This window comes from Belonocnema kinseyi, chromosome 5 (assembly GCF_010883055.1).
Source record: "Belonocnema kinseyi isolate 2016_QV_RU_SX_M_011 chromosome 5, B_treatae_v1, whole genome shotgun sequence".
Taxonomy (NCBI): Eukaryota; Metazoa; Arthropoda; class Insecta; order Hymenoptera; family Cynipidae; genus Belonocnema; species Belonocnema kinseyi.
In genome coordinates, this window is record NC_046661.1 from 48,128,961 (window position 1) to 48,145,672 (window position 16,712).

At 35.3% G+C, this 16,712-nt stretch overlaps 2 protein-coding genes across 3 annotated transcripts in view; one reads left to right on the forward strand and one right to left on the reverse strand.

The window, feature by feature from the left end:
* LOC117173266 (protein O-mannosyl-transferase TMTC1-like) overlaps positions 1–16,712 on the forward strand; it is a 1,004,108-nt gene that overhangs the window by 822,786 nt on the left and 164,610 nt on the right. The gene's annotated exons all lie outside the window — the stretch shown is intronic.
* LOC117173267 overlaps positions 1–16,712 on the reverse strand; it is a 46,855-nt gene that overhangs the window by 28,319 nt on the left and 1,824 nt on the right. For both annotated transcript variants that reach the window (XM_033361739.1, XM_033361738.1), the window contains exon 2: positions 15,349–15,710. In XM_033361739.1, the coding sequence (XP_033217630.1) occupies positions 15,349–15,604 (256 nt within the window). In that variant the 5' untranslated portion in view covers positions 15,605–15,710. The remainder of the gene's footprint in view (positions 1–15,348; positions 15,711–16,712) is intronic.

Genomic DNA, 16,712 nt, shown 5'->3' on the forward strand with positions numbered 1-16,712 from the left:
TTAATTTCCGAAAATATTGCCACGAAACGCAAATATAGAACATACTTTTCTATTTTAGTTAAAACCAATTAGTTTCCGTCAAATTGTAAAGGTACGCAACGTTTCTACAATCTTGACTCTTCGTAAGTCATCTGAGAATTCGTGAAAAGCTATGAGTGAAACCTGAAATGCCTACTCTAAAGCCTCTAAAAATGAAGACCAAAGAGGCGAAAAAAAAGAAATACAACTTTTTTGCTTTTAGATCAAAAAAATGTTTCGCAAGTTATTTTTTTCCAGGAAAAAAATTCCAAAATATTTTTCGAAATATTCTGCGTACAATTGTTGAGAATATCCAAAGAAAACTGTTGTACATTTTTAACATGTTTTCTCAATCATGTTGACTCTATAAATCTATCGAAATTATTCTTAAAATCAAACGTTTACTATGATAATTTGGTTCAAGTAAATGAATAATTCAGACACAAATTATTGTAAGAAACATTAATCTAATCTAGGTCGAACAGCTGTCCCACGTTATATGGTACATAAACACACAAATTTATCCTAGCTGTGTTTTAATTAAGACTATACATCAAGAACAAATGGAAAGACGATAAAAGTTGTATAAAGTTATAAAATAACATATAAACACATGATGAAGAACTTTTTATTACTCAAGAATAAATTAACTTTTGAATGGGCTACGCATTTAAAAGTCAAATTTTTTATTGCATTCAATGTTACTTACATGTTTTCTTTTTATATCAAAATTAAACATGAAAATACAGAAATGTAATCAACATAACATTTGAAGTATTTATAGTAGAATCTCGGTTTCGAAAATGCGAATTCGATAGTGAAATTTAAACTTAAGTTGAAAAAACTCTGAGGAGCTAAAATGGAAATTATTACTTGAATATAAAACATGGAAACTGTATTTTTCGAATTTTGATTATAAAAACAGTATTTGAGTTGTCAAATTCAGATTCCAGACATTCCAATTCACGTGCGGAATTTGTACAAAGCTTAAGGAAAACTCTGAATACAAAAAAAGAATTGAAAACTAAAAAACCTAATATGAAAAAGGCTTGTCTAAATTTTAAATCATATATAACTCGTAATCAAGTCGGAACTGAACTTGGAGAAAACTCAGAAGGTAAACAAGAAATATAAACTTAAATACATAAAAATGTAATTGCTTTTGATTATAAAATTTTTACTCTAGTACGCCCCCCCATACGTTACCTTTACATAAATCTCAAAATATGGCCCGGGATCCCAAACAATATGCGTTAAAGGTGGATGCTGATTGGTTAAAAACTATCGCAACGCCCCCTATACTCTTACAACCTGTCCGTGAGCCCAAAGAATATGTGCTTCTATGTGCCCTCCATAATATAACGACCTGTCTGGGCGCCCAAAAAATGTGTGCAAAATATGGTACCGATTCTAAAAAACTATGGACTTGCATAAGTATCATACATTTTAGGCAATTTAATTTTATATATTTCAAGAACTGTGCCGCCCCCTTACTCCATCATCCCACAATATTCTTACGGCCAGTACGGGAGCTCAAAGAATATGTGTGCAAAGTTCGAAGCCGATTAGTCAAAAACTGCGGATGTGGCCCCGTATATTCCCCACTCCTCTGTATGCCCCTCATACTCTTAAAACCTGTCTGGGTGCCCAAAGAATAGGTGTGCCGAAACTTGGTGCCGAATGTAAAAAATCGTGGATTTTCATAAGCACTATAAGTATTAGGCTAGATATTATTATTATTATTATTTTTATTATTACACCATTAAGCCATTTTCCTTTCGGGGTAGGCATGGCTCAGTCAGTGAGGAAAGGATTAATATGAGGTTCCCCACTTGGGTCGAATAGTGTCCACAGTGACACTCTTTTTATTAACTATTTGCCACAATACTTTCCTGTCTTGTCATACTTCTCTAGCTTCTTTTACGTCAATGCATCTTTTTATGTAGGCTCGCGTGTTTCTGTGACTTCTTATGTCTCTGTTATTTTATATATTTCAAAAACTATGCCACCTCCACTCCATCTTCTCCCAATACTCTTGCGATCTGTCCGAAAGTCCAAAGAATAAGTGTGAAAAATCTTACGCTGATTTGGCAAAAATGGCAGCGTGCCCCCACCAATATGCTTCACCCCTCCGTATGCTTCCCCGTACTCTTACGAACCATCGTGTAGCTTAAAAAATATTTGTGCAAAATTTGGTGCCGATTGCCAAAAACTGTAAATTTTCATAGGCATCAATAAGTCACTTGATTGTACATATTTCAAAAACTGTTCCTCCCCTTAATCCATCGACCTATTAATACGCTTGCGACCTATCCTGAAGCCCAAAACAATAACCGTAAAAGTCGGATGCCGATTGGTGAAAAACTGAGATGCCCCGCCGATCTGCCCCACACCCAATACCCTTACGACCCGGCTGGGACTCCAAAGAATATGTATGCAAAAGTTGGTGCTGATTAAAAAAAACTGTAGATTTTCATAAGCATCATAGGTTTTAGATCAGTTGATTTTATACATTTCAGAAACTGTGCCCCTCCCACTACATCCCCCCCCCCAATACTCCTATGACCTGCCCGGGGGCATAAAGAATTATATATATATATATATATATATTCAATCTTATTTTGCATTATTTATTAATCAAATGCGCACAGAAAATCGCCGATCCTCCGAAGTACACCAAAATCAATGTTCAATTTAGTTACAACAAATTTGAACAAGACAGATTCATTATGAGAACCCAAGGGAAAAGCATCATTTTGAGACTGTTTTTTTTTTATCCAAAGCAACGTAAAGTGTCCTCTACAAACTGTCATTAACCTGTCGAAATGACTTTGTCGGGCGTCATTTGGGTGAAATAAATGTAAAATCTACGTCGTGACCGTCTGCATCGAATTTTGATGCCTGGGCGTTCAATTTAATATCGCAAAGCTAATAGTTGCTTTGACAGGTGTTCAGGTGGCAGACAGCGCGGTTCAAATGATACATTCCTCTAGATGCCCAGATGTGCAGCTACGTTCAGAGGAATGAATTTAAGACTGAAAATTCTCTTAAATTCTCATTAGAAGACCAATGAAATTTGAGCTGCAACAAATTTAACACAAGAGTTTTTCTGTGCTATTATCAATTAGCGACTCGGATTGCGGTAGGAACCATCTCCAGTGCCTAATCTACAAGTGTATACATTTTCAAGTCGATCTATGCAACAGTGTGGACGGTATCGAGTCTCAATGCCACAAATTTGAATTTTTTATAACAGATAATTTACTATATGTATACATATGTAGTACAGTTACATAGAAAAGCGACATGAAATATTTATATATTTTATTGAAATCATAACTACTGCAACTATCATTTTTATTTCAGCAGAAAAATAAATAATGCTGCTAAAAGCTTCTAATGGTTTTTAAATTTGATTTCGATTAACCATTGACTTATTTATACGTTTTTATTTTGTATCGTTTCTTAAACACCTAATTGGTTAAAGTACGTATCACTAATAGAAACAAAATAATGATGCGCAGAAAATAATAAATAAGATCTAGAGTGCAGGGGACACGTTATACGATTTATTTTGCAATTGATGTTTATTCAGTGCACCTGTGAGTACCAAAGAGTGCGAGATACTGTTTCTAGATTTTTTCAACCAATCCACGTTTTCCTTTTTATAGTTTACCCTTTTGAACAGAGATTTAAGAAAATGTAAATTTTGATTTCCCTATAAATAATTTATTTCAATATGAAGTAGTCTTTAATTCGAGCGGTAAAAAATAATTATTTTCAATCAATTAAAAAAAAACTGCCACAATTTTGTAACTCTCAAAATTGTTTTAAATTTATTGAAGCATTTGAGAGGATAGTAATAATTGTAGCATTTCCTCGTCGAATAAGGAAAAAAACACTAGATAGCTAAGCTCGTTCCGAAAATACTTCAATTTGACCAATATTTGAAATCGCTTCAAAATATAATATTATGACATTTTAAAAGATTTTTTCTTATGGGTAACCTTAAAATAAATTGAGTCTCTAAATAATTTTTGTGTTTCCAATTTAAAGTCAATATCTTCTAAATACCTGATTTTCCAAAGGCGAGCTAGCATATTTACATAAGTTTGTCAATATGGCCTTATTCTTGTTTGAATAGTGTTTCAAATATGCTACTATTGCGTTTTATGATTAAACTTACACGCGTATAATGTTCTTGATTTCTAGAACCATCTTTTGATTATTATATGCGCGATTTTTGATAACCTTCCAAAAGTCTTGAAACACTTATATTGGCTCACTTTCACACTCCATCCATACAAAGTTTAAAAACTTATACATGGCTATGTATAATCGATTCTCATCGTTAAAAATAATATTAAAAATAAGTTGTTACCTGATTTAAAAAAATATAAAGCTTTCTGAATGTGAAAATTTAATTCTACTATAAATGATCCCTTGGGGAATCAACAAATGCCATCCTGAATTAGGAAGAATTGTGTACTGCCACTTTAACTCTTGACTACAGCTAGATAAACGATTTCAATAAATTTATATTTCTAAAAGTATTCTTCAGGATTTTACCTTTCATTTGAGCTGTAAATAAATTTATTTATTTTTATAACGCCATTAGTAGTTTTATACCAACAACATTTCGACTTATCGAGTTACACATTTTCTATTAATTAGTACAATTATACTTGTATTTACTCAACTATTATGTATATTGCTTTAACTCTTTTTCACTATCTGCAAGAAAATTATTACTTTCTTTGTGTTTTATGTATTAAACTCTAATTGAAATATGTTTCTCAATTGACTTTTGTGGATAATGATTCAGAAAAAGGATATTCTTAACAATAGTCAAATTTCTTGTGTGAAATGAAAAATGGGACAAACCTAGAGCTCAGTCAATTATGTTTTTGATTAATGCAATTTTGTTTTGAAAGGGATGAACAGAAAGGAAATTTAAAATTCTACCTGAATATGTACTTTTTCTATACCAATTGATAATAATATTAACATCCCAACCCTTAATTACTTCTATATGCAAAAACCTGATTCTATTATCCTGTTTTATTTCATGAGTAAATGTTCTAGCCTAACACATAATAAGGTATCGTCGACAAACCGAAAATAAAAAGGCAAAACAAAATCTAATTACCCAAAAACAAAAACCTCCAAATCTTTCATGACTATTTCTGCTAAAATCAGAGAAATAACTGAACCTATGAAAGTACCGGACCTCTATCTGTAAAAATGTCCATTAAATTTAAAATAAGTTGCCTCCATAATAAAAACTATCCCTTCAATAAAATTTTTTGACATAATCGAGTACGAGTTTTTATAGTATACCATCTATTTAAAATTGACTTTTTAACTAATTTAAGGGGTATACTCGGAAACATTGCAATAACATCCAAAGAAATCATTACATGGTCATCCCAAACCGTTTTTCGAATAATACTTTTTTGAAATTTCCAGATAATTTTCACATTCTATTCAGAAGACGTGAAAGAGTCCTCGAGAATCAAATTGAATTTCTGTTCATTAAACTTTGTGGGAGTATTAATAGTTGAAATAACTATTCTCAAGAGATAGTCATCTTTGGGAATTTTACTCAAACCATAACATCTTGCAAGAACTGTGTCCTCAGTGTTAATACCAGTCCATCTTATATCCTTTCCAGGAATTCCTTTCTTTCTCTAATTGTCAGGCAGCTTAAAAGTGTGTTTTTAAAATGTTTCTAGCGGATTATCATGTAAAAATTCAAAATTATCATGATCAAAAAGCAAATTCTCTATATCCTTTATATAATCCGATTTTTTCATGCAAACAGTAATAGTGCCTTTATTAGCATTCATGCAAACTATATCGGGGTTGTTTCTATGAAACTCTTTCGTAATCATAAAAATTAAAAAATTTTTAAATCAATATTACAGATATGCAAACAAAAAGTGCAACTCCTTGTTTCGGAAATGCTGCTGATTCAAAATAGAAATTTTGTGTATATTTGATTCAACATCTTTTACTATTTCCATCATTTGTTTTGGCCTACTTTTTATCACACGGTTACTAAAACCTTGACCTAATCTGAGAATATCTGTAACTGAATCAGGAATTTGAATATCTGTCGAATTTACAAACCAAGGATCTTTACCTCCTTCTTCAAAAATCCCAGGTAAACTTAAATTTTGCTCTTGAACATTAGTTTGTTGGTGAATTAAATTAGAAAGTTTGTTATCATGCTTTACATAACTGCCTAAAAATCTTTTTAATGAGGGGAATCTGATGCTTTAAAAGGTCAATAATTTCATCTTCTTGTAAAGAAACTTCTAATTCACTTCTAATTCTAGAAATTTTTGACTTTAAAAAATTAACATGAATTGACACATCATATGTCTGCGAGACATTTAAACTTGCCTGCTATACATAAATTGAAGTCTGGCTCTGTTTCTAAACTGAGACGAGCTGAAGTCGAACATTTTGACTTCAGCATGTCTTGATTGGGGGCAATTCAATTCGGAACCAAGTCGAAATTAAGTCGAAGGATGTTTACTCGGGCTTGTGTCATTTCCCAAATACCTTTTTAATTAAGTGCATAGTTCTAAATAAAAATTACAAGAAGAGCAGTTCCTGCAAATTCCAAAGGCTGCTCTTCACCAAGACAATAAAATTTATTAAAAATACTGACTGTGAGTGATTGCTCTGCAGCTAAAACAGATTCAAATTCAAACATAATATCACAAATTTGAGGCAATCAAGAAGCCTTAAGAAATTATAAAATATTATATAAAATTTAAGGACAGTTTATTAACCTCAATAATATTCCAAATCATCACAGAATATTCTAGAAAAACTCAAAACATTCTAATGATAGTTCCTATAATATTCATACATTCTTATTGAAATGAGAAATTATTTGTTTTATGTAAGCATTGCTTATCGCTCTTGTGATAAAATCTCGATGTTTTGAGACTCAGTAATTGCGAAAAAATAGATTTTATTTCGGTGCACTTTCAGTCACTGTATCGAAGTCAATATTTAATTAAATTGCGATCTTTTTTACCCATTACCAATACTTTTTACATTCTGATCAGAGAAGGTATTAGATTTTTGAGAATATGACCCTCACCCCGGTCTGTGGATAAAAATTCAAAAAGTGAGCGCATTTTGAATATTCACGGAAAAAAGCTGGTGTTAAATTTGTTGCAGCTTAAATTTCATTGGTCTCACAGTTTGCATTTCAGAGAATTTTCAGTCTCATAATTATTCCTATGAATGTAGTTGCACATCTGGGCATCTAGGGGAATGTATCATTTGGAGGCTGAATTTTGGCTTATGCCGAGAGTTGTGGAGTGCTGAACTACGTTGTCAGCCACCTGAACACCTGTCAAAGCAACTATTCGCTTTGCGATATTAGACTACGCAATTGTTAACAAGGAAACTATTTGGAATAATGTTTAACTAATTTTCATTTAACACTTCGTAATAGTCACTTAGAATAAAATTATAACTTCCTAATGCAAATTTTTAAATGTTAGGTTAGTCATGGCCGTCGACATTTAAACCGAAGCCGGGGTGTATAGAAAAAGTTATCACCGTCTACATATAGAATTAGGTATTTCCACTTTAATCACCAGCTAACTTCACTTTTTTGAGGGTGGTCCCCCAGATTTTCGTAATGAATCTGTGTGGCTTAAATTTATGGCAACTCAATTGAACATCGATTTTGTTGTACTTTGGGGGATCGGCGATCTTCTGTATTTTGAGACGACTTTGTTTAAGATTTAACCATTTTCTATTAGCATATTCATACTATTAGAAAGGCCAAATAATATATCCTAGTGACTTTTTTTCGATAAAACTAAGAATTACCAGAGTTATAGCATTTACAAAATTCCAAAAAATAAAGAAAATGAACATTTTAAGCTAAATAATGCACTATATGAAAAAGAAATAAAGATAGAAAAATGTTGCATTCTGAATAATCTACAAGATTTCCATAACAACTTTAGGAATTTTGTAAAAAAAATCTAAAATTGAAGTTTTGACGGCATAAAAAGCTAATGGAAAATAAAAAATTTAATTTTTATATTCAATAATTTCACAGTATACTAAAGATTTTCAATTATATAATAACGCTGCTGAAGTTTGTTAAACTTCTCAGCATAAAACACCGACCAGCTACGACTCTCCTTTAAAACTACCCCCCCCCCCCCCCCCCCCCCCCTGCACTCTGATTAATCGAAGTTTCGTGGGACTGTTATTGTAACTAGACTCTTCAACCTAGACGCCTTTGATAGACTTTCTTAGTAAACTATTATGAGTTGAAGCAATAGGGCACCACTACTGCGATGCAAAACACTATGCGATAGAAAATTCAATTGAGTAACTTTGTGTCACTGGTGTTAGGGATATAATTTAGAAGTTAGAAAACAGTAAAGCTGCTAATGGAAATGATATACAATTTGAGGGACAAATTCGATGCTTTGACCTTTAGTTTCAAAAATGCTGTGCACAAGTATGGAGAATATAAAAATAACGAGCGCGTAGCGCATGGTAAATACATTATAGAGCGCGAAGCGCCAAGTAAATATATTATCGAGCGCGAAAATCAATAGAAGCAATTTTTTATTCATCAATTTCAATCTCATTTCTTGTTAGAAAAAGGTTCGTCTGGGAGATAAAGTCAAGCCATAAACAAGCCGAATTGATGTCGAAGCATTTTTACTCAGGAGATTAGCGAATGTACTAATAAGATTCACTGCTGACTTTAAAACGTGATTACTCGCCCAAAAAAGAAGAGAGACACTTTAACAAAAAACTATCAGCAGGCTTATTAAACCATACGTCAAATGAGTTCCAAAGCAGATATTTCTGAACTTTTAAAGATAATATAGCACGTTAGAAGTCTAAAAAAATTCAAGAATTTATCAAATTTTATACCTTAAATTTATTAGCCGAGTAAAAATGCTTCGACTGAAGTTGGACTTAGTAATGTCTTGAGCCCGTCTACAATACATCGATGTCTGGCTGCGCCTCAAAACTAAGGCGAGACATAAGCCTTCGTCTTACTTTTATGGTCTTAGCATTTTTAGTTCCAAGCCCGCGTAAAATTTTCTGAAGACGAACCTTTTTCGACTCAGAAATGAGATTATAATTTATTAATTAAAAATTTGTAATTAGTGAATTAATTATTTTTAATGAAAAAATTCAGAACCTGTGGCGTGCACATTGCCTGTAGCTGAAATAACAATGGGATGAATAGATGCATGATTCACATTCCTCCATCTTTATTTCATGCATTAACTCGCTATACTTGTGGATCTTGGTTGTGTAGGTTGACTGCAAATTTCGGTTAAGCGGACAAGCAGTGACGATGATGTAGACTCTTCCACCTTTTTTTTTCTCTCATCACGCTATCAGCTTGATTGGCCCGGATGTAATGATCTGTTTGGATAGTAACATCCCAATATAAGGTGTAATCTTCGTTTTCGAAAACGGGCATTGGAATTTATCTAAAGAAGGGCATCCATTCTTTTAAGAGTCCTGTGTTTAGGACAAGTTGTTGATGTATAATGCCCGCTACATCATTATGTCTGTGCGTATATTCTCTCTGAGCCATTACAAGAAAACCATCAATATTGTGCTCGATGGTTTTGTTCGTGTCTCCACATAATCGGCACCGGTCGACCACTTCTTGATGTAACACGTGTTTGCGATACTTCCTGGTGCTGACAACCTTGTCCTGTATTGCAATGACGAATCCTTCCGTCTCTGGATTCAGAACACCGTTTCTTAGCCAAATATTAGATGCCTCACTATTCACTACATTTTGACCTAACGTGTTGGGGTGCTCGCCATGGATGGCTTTCTTCCTCCATTGTATTTCTAATTCCTCTATGGTTTCTGCCCTGATATTCAAGACCCCATCTTAAGACAAATTTAAGAGCGTGCATTCAAGATCCGCTTGACAGATTGTACTGTAAAGCGCAACATTTCGTTTGTTGTTAAAATAGTCTCGCAACTGTATAACTTGTGACTCACACAGTTTTGTGACATCTACAACGCCCCAACTCCCTAAATGTCATGGTAGAACTACCCTTTCAATCGCTGAATTTCTGTGGTACATTCGGTGCTTCGTCATTTCTACGCTAACAACTCTGTTTAACTTTTCAAGGTCGGTGTTAGACCATTTTATGAGCCCGAAGAAGTACCTAAGGACAGGGATGGCATATGTGTTGAACGCCCTGTTGGGTATGTTGACTATGGTATGTTAAATACCCTTAGATTCAAGAATGCCCAGACATTTATGTGATTCGCCTGCACCCATTGCCTCGATGTCATTTTCGAACTAGTTCTCTAACTCTGTGGTCCCTAATGGCCCTCTGATTGAATGCACTGTTATACATTTATCTAGTCCGAACTCCATGTGGATATCATTGGTAAACTGCTTTGTGACATCGATCACTTGCTGCAGTGAGACATGTTGTTTAGTGTTTTGTTCAATGGATACAACGCTAAACAGAATCATAGTACAATGAAGGAATCTCCTTGAAATATACCCGTCGTAAGGCTATTAATCTAGTTATCCTTGGTTGTCCATGATCCAAATACTTAATTCTTGTACCCCAGAGCATCATCGCATGGCTTAGAAAGACAATAATGCGTGGGCAGATTTTGTAAAGTTTTAAGACTTCAAGCAAATAGTCATGCAGCACGAAAGGAAACGCTTGCTTGTAGTCAATGCATGCAATGTGTAAGTTCCTTTGATGCTGACGAGCTTGAGTCACGGCAACAGCGTCTATAGTAACTAGATCTTTACAGCCTCGTGAGTTTTTACAACATACTTTTTGTTCTTCTGTAAGAATGTCATGGCCGTCGCAATGAGAACACACCTTGTCTGCAATGATAGATGTAAGACATTTATAAATTGTTGGAAGACAGGCTATCGATCGAAAGTCAGATGGATTTTTAGCGTCTGGATTTTTTTGGTATCATATATGTCGTACCTTGGGGGTTATTATTATTATATGTTTTTATTAAACTTTTACTCGGGTAAACCCGGTGATACATCATAGCCACGGACTAAGTCAAGTGAGTGATGAGAGTAGAATGTTATAACTTAATTCAAATAATTTAATACGATGGTTGAAACCTCCTGTGATGATGTTGTAGGTATACAATTACGAGCGGCCACGAGCTTTGGAGGTGACAACAGTCACCATTTAAGTCCATAGCATTGAGGTCGACTAGTGTAACCTATTGTACTTTACCCTATAAAATCGATGCCTCTCTGAGAAGGCCAATTTGCTCCCTATACATGCATATCGCGGACTAGGAGATATCTTCGAAATCCTCTGCCATATTTCTCTGCCATATTTCGACAGCACGGGTTGCTGTCGACGTTCATATTGTTCAGGTGCTTCATTAAGTGGCAATGGCCCGTAAGCATTGGTACCACTACTTTCACTTGCTTTCTCTTTATGTTTAGGAGTTTTTGAGATTTTCCCAAGCATGGTTCTATGATATACTTTTTCGAGTGTACCATACCCTTAGCCATCTTCCAACATTCCGCATGCTCCATTAGGAGTCACCTTTCAATGGCGTACGTAGTTGAAGCATACACGATTCTGCAGTATGGTTCAGGTCCTTTGAGGAACTTCCTAGTCCCTTTGTTTGCAAGCATATCTGCAGTTTCGTTGCCCTCAATGTTCTCATATCCGGGAACCCAGATCCACTTGACCCAGTTTTTACTGGACACTTCGAGAAGTTCTTGGAGGCAGCTCCAGGCTAGTCTGGATGTAAATTCCTCTGATTGGAGTGTCTTTAATGCAGCCTGACGCAGTCAGAGACAGGTCTTGATCGCTAAGATTTCAGCCTGAAATACTGTGGTAAATTTTCCCAGTGCGATTGTTATTTCAGCACAAGGTTTCATCCCAAACATTCCAGCCCCATATTCCAGGGGTTCCCTTAAACCGTCTATATACTAAACGAGCCCTCCCGTAGTAAATATGTTTTTCCTCTTTTGCTCATCATGCCAATCTTCCCTTCTTGGAAATACCACCTGGAATGGCTTCATGAATAAGTATTCTTTTAGCATGTAATCCAAGTGTATGCATAGGATTTTACCACTTGCTAGCACGTTCTTTATTGAATCATGCAGGTTAATGTCGTCGATACTACTTTGACTCCCTTTTAGTGTGAGTATGTAGGCCTCCACTGTAGTCCTCTGCCTAATCAAAAGGTGCAGTAATGGTATACCTAGAATAGTCTCTAATGCTGCCGTTGGAGTAGTTCTCATTAATGCAGCAATTGCCAGACAAAAGACTATTTGCAAGCTTTCTAGCTGGTTCCCGGAACTTACCAGACTGATTATTGGCACCCAGGTCAATAAGGCATAGGTTATAATTCACTTATTGCAATCGCGCCTCTGCATGCCCAGGAGGCTGCTTGGGCCTTTTCAACTATCGCATGAACATATAGTTTCCAGGTTAATTTTGGATCAAAAATAATACCTACATACTTAGCTGATGTGGAGAATTCGACTTTCTTGCCATAGAACCTAGGACTCACGAGATCAGGTGGTTTCATGCGTCTCGTAAAAACAAAAAGTTAAGTTTTGTCTGGGTTTACAGAGAAGCCATGGTTGTTGCACCAACCGTCAACAATATTGAGAGCATTTTTCATAAGCTCGACTACAGTATCTTCATGTTTTCCTGTTATCAAGATACCAAGGTCATCTACACATTCCTGTGTGTAGAAACCTAACTTATTTAACCTTTTTATCAAATCGGCAATGACAAGTGCCCATAGGGTTGATGACAACACTCCTCCCTGCGGACATCTTTTTTTAATCTTCGCTCTCACGCTACTCCCGTGGAGCGAAGATTAGACAATCCTGTCGCATAGCATAAAATGCAGCCACCTATTGACTGTAAAACCTACACCATGATCTTCCGCAGAATTAAGTACAGAGTTCATTGGTCTGTTACTAAAAGCCCGCTCTATGCCTGAAAACGCTGCTATCGCTACATCTCCTTCTCGTCCCGCTTTTTGAACGCGGGAGGTAAATGCATGAAGTGTATCAATATTGGAATGACCTAAAGATGTTACATAGCGGTTTTATTAGTACATCCAAACCTCCTAGGATCAACGCCGGAAAAATACCATCTTCTCCAGCAATCTTGTATGGATTGAAAGGACTGACAACACATCTTATTTTTGATAATTTAACCATCCGGCTAGCTATTCTCCAATCATTCCCATTAGCCCTCTGATCCGGGCCGTCAGTGGAATTCAGCCTAACAGCCTCTTCCTTTGACCGATACTCAGATCCGGAACCAGGAAAGTGCACCTTCATGAGGTGTTCTAGGATTTCGCTAGCCGATTCTGCCATGTCCCCGTTGGCAGTGTTAATGTCTTAATTGAGATGCTGGATGTTTCTTCAAGATTCTCTGAAGTGTATCCGTGTCAGGTACATTACCAGTCTTCCTGGCTCTTTCAAAAAGTCTTCTGGTTTCTCTTTTCAGAGTCTGAAGTTGATTATTCCACCAAGGGCCATCCTTGTCTGGTTTCCTAATTCGAAGAGGACAGTTGTCCTCATACGATTTATTCATTGATTTTTATATTATTCACACAGAAAATTCAAACTGATCAATTGACCTAATCCTTCCGGTTATACTTGCCAAGGCCTCTCCAAGATCTTCCCTGTAACCATCCCAGTCGGTCGCTCCTGGGTCCCTGTACCCGATTGGATCAGACATGTCAGCTGCCAGCGAAAACCGAATATGCCTGTGACCTGACAGGGATGTCTCAGAAGATACGTGCCAATCACCGAATGCTTCACTAAAGTATACTGAACAAAAAGTTATGTCAATAACATCCTGACATCTGGCCGTCACAAAGGTTGGTGAAGTCACTTACTCATGTGTTTTACTAGTGTTATTTTCATTTTCATAGATGGAATTCATTTTGTTCCCACGAGTAGCTAAAGAAAAACAAGGTCCATCCCTACAGAGCCCCGCTTCTGAAGATAAGGCACTTTTACGCTGGGAGGTTGACCGCTATTTTAGGACACCGTTTGAGTCACCATTCTCTGGTGACATTCAGCCCTCGACACGGTAGTTCACTTCTTGGCTTAGGGACCTATTTTGGGAGACGAGTGCTACTTGATGGTCGCTGCTTAGTCGCATTCACACTCATACTTCTATCCTACTAACCATCAACTCCAACCCATAAGGGTCATCCTCGTTGTGGATTACAGGTCATTGTTATTTGCGGGATTTCTTAGGCCTTCTCACCACGACCAGTTCCGAACTCTTCTTCTCCTTATGCAGGGAAATTTACTTCTCCGTCATAGGGAGTTAGAAGTGCTTATCCATCCCATAGTGAAGGCACACAAGTATAATACAAATGAAAATCCGAAAGTAAGTTGATTGCATATATATATTAGCTTTTATGACAATCAGAATTAACCTTTTTGTCTGGGCAGGTATACACTCGAAGTTATAAACCGCTTGTGTTGGAGTCATATAAATTGGACTCAAGATATAAATTTATACGGGTGGTCACAGTACAAGCTGAATTTTAGAAACAAAATACGTTCATTTAACGATTTTTTTTTAGTTTTCATTGTGGCGGCCTCATAAAAGATCAGGTTTTTTTTTGGGAAGAGTACTGTGTGGACCTTGTAGCATATGTGACACGAAAAACTTACCAACTCAAATGGAATAATGAGAAAAAATCTGTTAATTAGTTCTTTAAACCGCTAGATATGAAAATAATTTAGATTTAAATTTGAAATAGGATTTGAATTGCCAATAGATATTTGTTTATTAAACAAAAAATCAAACTTCATACGAAATCCTTATTAACATTTTGTTGTGACTAAATCCACAGTCAATTAATTTTTTTTTTTAAACCATAAAAATGAATTGAGTTAGGGTCAGGAAATATGAAGGGCTTTAAAACCATTATTACCTATTATTAACTAAGGTCAGAGTTTAATATGATATAACTACGTTTGTTGCATTCGATATATTTATCAAAAACATTTTCAGATATTTGTATTTAAAATTTTGATTATAGATCAAAAATACGTACGTTTATATATTTTCATCAAACACATCCTTTAAAAAACAGCTTGAGGTTGACTTATTAAATATCGTGATAATGAATAAAATGTATTTTAATAATTACAAATATTAAACATGCGTTTATCTTTCTTTTAAACATTAAAGTATACAATATTTATTCATTAAAGTTAGGACAAGGAGGTTCACGCAGAATTTGAAGAAAAAGGTTTTTCGTAAAAGTGAATGCATAATCAGTAGCGCTTACCATATTTCTCAGCATGACAAGCGCCCGGTATAGGACCTAATAATAGGATAGGATTTTCAAGTTCAATCACGGCAACATCCAGAGTGTCTTCCATGGTAGTACCTTTTATAACTTGAGGACTACGCGTTCCTGTATGGCCTACATGCGTTGAAACACCAAACCCTTGACGCTGATCGCTAACACCCAATACAATAAAATAAGGATGTATTGCAAAACGACTATTCAGTGTAATCTTGACTCTGGTGGGTTTCTCCATTTGTATATCACGTAGATTTTGTGGACGTGCATAGGGCGACTGTTGACGTGGTAATCTATTCCTCAGAGTTATCCTTTGAGAACTTTTAGGAAGTGACGCTTGACGGCTACGAGAAATTGATGATGGTTATATAATAATAGATCAGATAAACTCAATAGAATCTCATGAATCATTGTAAAACAATCTTGAACCTCTGTGAACGACTCTTCATAAAATTCACTATTGCGCGAAATGCTTAAGTCGTTTTTTTAATTTTATCATATTAATTTTTAACTGAAAAATTATAATATTTAAAGGGTACGTTAAATTAGTCACGTCGTTCGTCAACAAAAACAATGACATGCGTGCTGGCTTATGGACTGCACCTGTTTCAATCACGCATGTGCTGAAAAGCGCTCGTCTATTTAGTACATCAAATCATAAAGTTGAAATATGAAATTAATAATAAATTATTTATAAAAAAACGATTCCTATTATTTAATTTAGTTTATTTTTTCTAATAGCAAAATTTTTTAAATATATTCATCCGAATTACTATTGATAGCAATTATTTATTTCAAATAGGCCTGTGTTTTTCGGTAGATGCACAGCAGGAAAAGTTACTTACAGTGCCCTCATAGATAAAATGCCAGGAAATACAATGGGTGTTGCTTGACAAAAATAACCTAAAGGCCACGGTAGAAGCGGGGACCCCTTCAGCCTCGAAATTTTGCAACGTGTGCGATTCAAGTCCATAGTGATACCCGAGCAAAAATGCTTCGACTTGAGTACGAATTGATTATGTCTTGTGTTAGTCTGTAAGACATCGATGCCTAGCTGCGTCTCAAAATAGAGTCAAGACATAGGTCTTCCTCTTACTTTTATGGCTTCAACAGGTAAAACGGCGTTGACTTATCTGAAGTCGGGCATTGTCTTGGCTGAGAAAGTCGAACCCTTTTCAACTCATAAATGAGATTAAAATTGACGAATGAAAAATTTGTAATTAAGAAATGAGTTATTTTTATTTACAAAATTTAGAATCTGTCCGTCTTATCGAGTATAATCCTTAAAAATTTTCTTCAGAAAAATAAATATTGTAACTTTCTAGAAGGATCTTCTAAGTTGATTG